The sequence below is a fragment of the Coregonus lavaretus genome (assembly GCF_964263955.1).
Source record: "Coregonus lavaretus genome assembly, contig: HAP1_SCAFFOLD_1488, whole genome shotgun sequence".
Lineage (NCBI taxonomy): Eukaryota > Metazoa > Chordata > Actinopteri > Salmoniformes > Salmonidae > Coregonus > Coregonus lavaretus.
Window position 1 is genome coordinate 22,644 of NW_028156705.1, and position 4,757 is coordinate 27,400.

Sequence of the window (4,757 nt, forward strand, 5' to 3'; positions counted from 1 at the left end):
CTGCACGTAAATCCCAGACACACCATTTAGTGTGATATGTTATGTTCGTATTGTATGTATTAACTTGTGGATGTCCATCATCCATTTCATATGATATGTTACAAATTACAATTCATATGATATATTATATATATTATATGTTATGAATTTACAAAATGTACAATATGGTTAAGAATTTTACAAAACGTACTATATGTTACGAATTTGCAAAACATACTATATCTTAAGTAGTAAGTTGAAGTTGAAAAGTTGCTAATTAGCTAAAAGGCTAAAGTTATCTTTGTTTAGATTCGAATTCACAACATTTGGGTTGCTAGACGTTCGCATTATACGCCAACCCATCCACCCCGACCAACCACCCTCCTTTCGTTTTTGCCTTAAGTAACCATATGTCTTATGTAACCATACGAAACGTAACATATCATACTAAATGGAGTATCTCGGATTTACATACAGAATAATACGAAATGCTCTGAGACCAGATTGGTTTACCTAGTGACTGATTAAAGGTCCCGCTCAGTCATCCTATTTCCCAAGTAAAAATCGCCTTTGAATGACCAAAACATAACCCATAATATTTTTACGTTAATAAAATGCTCAGAATTGAAGACATTTTAGCTTTTCTCTTATCTCGAACAACCAGGAAGACAGAAAGAACAGGCTGAGTGGGCGGGGAGCTTATATTCATGAGCTCACCTTGACTGACAGCTCTTTGAAACGCCCTTGTGGTCATTGCCAGGTAACAAGGTAAACAATAGTCCCAGTCAGCATTCACTTAATAATGAGGAATTCCCCTCGACCACGCCCACAAATTGGGGAAAACCAACATTCTTTCCTATTGAACCCTATTGTAAAAGAGGCAACTTCATAGTCGATTTTTTGTTATACATAAATAACAAAACATGCCGAAAAGCTGCTGTGTTGTTCAATGTACATGTAGCTAGTTCAAAACTCCAGATTCGGTTCGCAATGCTCCCACATAGGGAACTAGAGCCTGCAAGAAGAGCCCTGTGGCTTCAGGCTATTCGGTGTGGGAGAGTGGGAAATGTGGGGACGCTGTGTCTAAGTATGCTACATTTGTGCAGTGGCGGCTGGCCGATAGAGGGCGCTAGGGCGCCGCCCCCTTAAATAAAATTATTTTACAAAATAAAAAAATAAAAAAATAAAAATAATAATAATAATAATAAAAACATCAGTATGTCAATATTTGTGTGTTTGAAATATGGAATGCACACAGTAATATGTGTAAGATATGATAGAAAATCATATTCGCAACCTTTCCTCTGCCTGTCAAACGCCTCGTCAGCTCTGGGCGATACAGAAAGTGCCCCGAGGAGGCGGGTCTACGTAGCAGTTAAGCCAATTGCTAATTTAAGATATGAATGTATGACATAAAATGTAGTCAATAAGCGATCTTAAATCGAATCCAAGGAGGGCGATTATTTTATCGCCCCAAGCTCGCCCCTGATAAAATAAGGACCGGGGTCCAGTGACGCCATTTTTACTAGACAACAATGGCGAACGCAAACGTTACTCCTCCAAGACCCAACCCTAACTCGGTGAAATCTCTCCTCCAAGATCCGTTTGAGAGGAGAACTTTGTCAGAGAAAGTTCGGGTGAAAGAGCTGGGCCCAGATCAACCTGACCTCTCAATCAGACAGCAGGCTAGCGAGAAAGGGAAGCAGTATATGCGCGGCTTCTCCCGTAGCTGGTACACCAGGAAGGCTTGGCTAGCTGGGTGCACTGATGCTAATGCTTTATTTTGCTTTCCGTGCTTGCTTTTTAAAACGACGGGGTCAGATTCAGCATGGACAGGTACCGGAGTGAGGGATATGAAGCACCTGTCAGAGAAGGTAAAGAAACATGAGAACACCAGGGCACACATGGACAACTCTGTAAAGCTAGCTGTATTAGGAAGGGTGAACATTGCTACGCAGCTGGATGACGGCCACAGGATTGCGGTGAGGAAACACAATGAGGAGGTGGATAAAAACAGGCACATTCTATCCAAAATTATCGATTGTGTGAAGTTCTGTGGGGCTTTTGAGTTGGCCTTGCGTGGGCACGAGGAGACTGACTCCTCAGACAACCCCGGCATTTTCCGGGGCTTAGTGGATTTTGTTGCCTCCCTCGACAGTGTGCTGGAGGAGCACCTGAAGACAGCTACCGTTTTTAAGGGCACGTCAAAGACGATACAGAACGAGCTGTTGGACTGTATGCTGTCAATGCTTAAGGATTACATCCTGGAGGAAGTAAAGAGTGCTGATTTTATCGCCATTCAAGCTGACGAGACGACTGACGTTTCCACCCACTGCCAGTTGGTGCTTGTGTGAGTGATTATCATAGAGCCGTCACAATTATATTTGTTTTAGTATTTTAAAAGGAAAGAGAAGACACAATCAGACGTTGATAATAATGCAGGAAAGTACTACACAGTTTGTAATAATTATTCAGGTGTCCACCAGGTCAATTTCTAGAAGAGGCCTAGTTGTTATTGAATATTAACTTTATTGCTAAGGGAACAGCAGAACAAAATGATGTTGCATCCCTCTCACAAATGTAATAGAAAAAGGCTTTAAAACGTAATAATATCAGTTAATTATGTACATCACAGGTTAAAAGCAGTTACTAGACATAGTTTGTGTGTATATACACACTGTCTGTCTGTCTGTCTGTCTATATATATATATATATATATATATATATATATATATATATAAAAGTCACTGGTTGTGTGTTGAGGGGGAATTACAGTGAGTTAAGAAGTCTGATTGCAAGTTATCAAATTAAACTTTATTTTTTGGACCCAGGGCCTCAATTCCCTCTTTGTGTGGGCACAGCGTATCTGACGAGCAGCAACAGCCCATCAAGCGACGGAGGATGCTGGGACCAGGAGAACAACAGAGGTTGGCTATAGAGGTAAGTTGTGATGTAATTGTCAGTGTTTCCCACCTAGAACTTTTTTCAGGCCTGGTAGTATGTAGCCAAAACCCTGAACAATCAGCACCTTGGTAATCATATACTTGAGTTGGACATAGGCATGTGTCAGTCAGGATCACTTGCATCAAAATAGCTTAATTGCAAATTAAAGCTGATGATGTATCTTTTACAGGTATGTGATACCATCCTGAGTCATGCCAAAGAGAGGTTCTCCTTCACCCAGCACCTCATCAGCGCAACACTATTGCACGGAGAGTTGTTCCCACAACACAGTGTGAAGTTCCCCGATACAGCGCTTGAAACAACCGTGGAGGCGTACCCCATGTTGAACAAGGCCAAGCTCAAAACCGAACTGTCCCTCATCTATGAGAACAGTGAGTTCAAGGCTTGTAGTGGTGCAGTGCCCCTGTACCAGTTCTTCATGGAGAACAACCTTCAGAGCACTTTCACAGAGACTGCCAGCCTCCTCAAGATCCTCATCACCACACCCATGACAACTGCTGAGTCAGAATGGTGCTTCTCTACACTGAAAAGGATCAAGACCTTCCTGAGAAACAGCATGACACAGGATCGCCTGAACGCTCTGGCCATGCTCTCCATGGAGAAGAAACTTGTCAGGGACATTCCTGACTTTAATCAAAGGGTCATTGAGAGGTTTGCCACTCAGAAGGACAGACGGGCAAAATTCCTGTACAAATAAGATGACAGACACACACACACAGAGCAGCTCTGGCCGCATGTTTCTTTGTATATAGTTGACCTTAGCATAAAAAATCCAGTTATATATGGTACTCTAGAAAGTCTTAATAGTGTCTTTGCTAATATTACTGTATATAGGTTGTTTTGTATCAATTAATTGTTGCAGTTCTGGAGCACATTAACAATTAGTCACATTTAGTATGATCATAAAATACTGTATGCTATTCTTCCAGTCAAAGGTTTGAGTTCATCCACTTGATATCCATTTCTATATTATACATCCTTTTATACAGTGTAAGATTTCCTATAAACTTTATAATAATTTCATGTTATTGTCCACTTTCCACTCTGTTCTGACAGCATGCCTGTTGCGTTGCCTGTTTACTACCAATGGTGAAAAGTTCACTTTAAATGCAAATGAAAGGCTTGGGTTTGTGTAATATGTTTTTGTGTAAGAATGCCTCAACTTTTTAATATTGGCATTAAATAATTACTGAATGTTTCACTGAGCACTGCTGTCCTGCAGTTTGTGTTAAAATATATCGCGATGGTTACAGGAAAAAAAAAGTATGGCACAGCCCCACCGAGAATATTTTTCACCAGCCGCCACTGCATTTGTGTGGAAAACATTTCATCACAGGTAAGACATTTAACTTGTTTAGTACAGTCCATTTGTAACTCCACTCACTACTTGTAGCTGTATAGTCTGTTGTTTGTGTTGTTGGTCTTGGCTAGCTTAATGTTCTGGTCGGTAGCTAGCTAAAGCTCACTCACTCAAGTGGCTGCTAGTTTCGTCATGAAAAGGGGCATGAGGGAAGCCCTACAATATTACGTTTTTCTAAGTAGATTCAGATTCAGATTCAGACTAACTTTATTATCCCACCAGGGGGAAATTCGTTTGGTCGTGTGCTTAAAAATACGGTACATACAACATGAAAACACAGAAATGACACAATACAATTAATTGAAAGTGTTATAGCTACACAAGTGAGAACGCTAGGGAGCAGGCAATGTTGAAAAGTCATTTGTAGACATGTACTTTGCTTAAATGTAGTTTTCTAATTGACTAAAACAAGCAGACCACAATAAAATTGCGTTTGATGTTTAGTTTTTTCTGT

The 4,757-nt window shown here is 40.6% G+C and overlaps 1 protein-coding gene across 1 annotated transcript; it reads left to right on the plus strand.

Moving 5' to 3' along the window:
* The first annotated feature begins 1,872 nt into the window (after positions 1–1,872).
* On the plus strand, positions 1,873–4,147 carry LOC311126055 (uncharacterized protein). Its single transcript, XM_084200081.1, has 3 exons — positions 1,873–2,329; positions 2,811–2,919; positions 3,113–4,147. Exons 1-3 carry the CDS (start codon positions 1,884–1,886, stop codon positions 3,638–3,640), a joined length of 1,083 nt encoding a protein of 360 aa, XP_084056207.1. The 5' UTR covers positions 1,873–1,883; the 3' UTR covers positions 3,641–4,147.
* Positions 4,148–4,757: the final 610 nt, after the last annotated feature.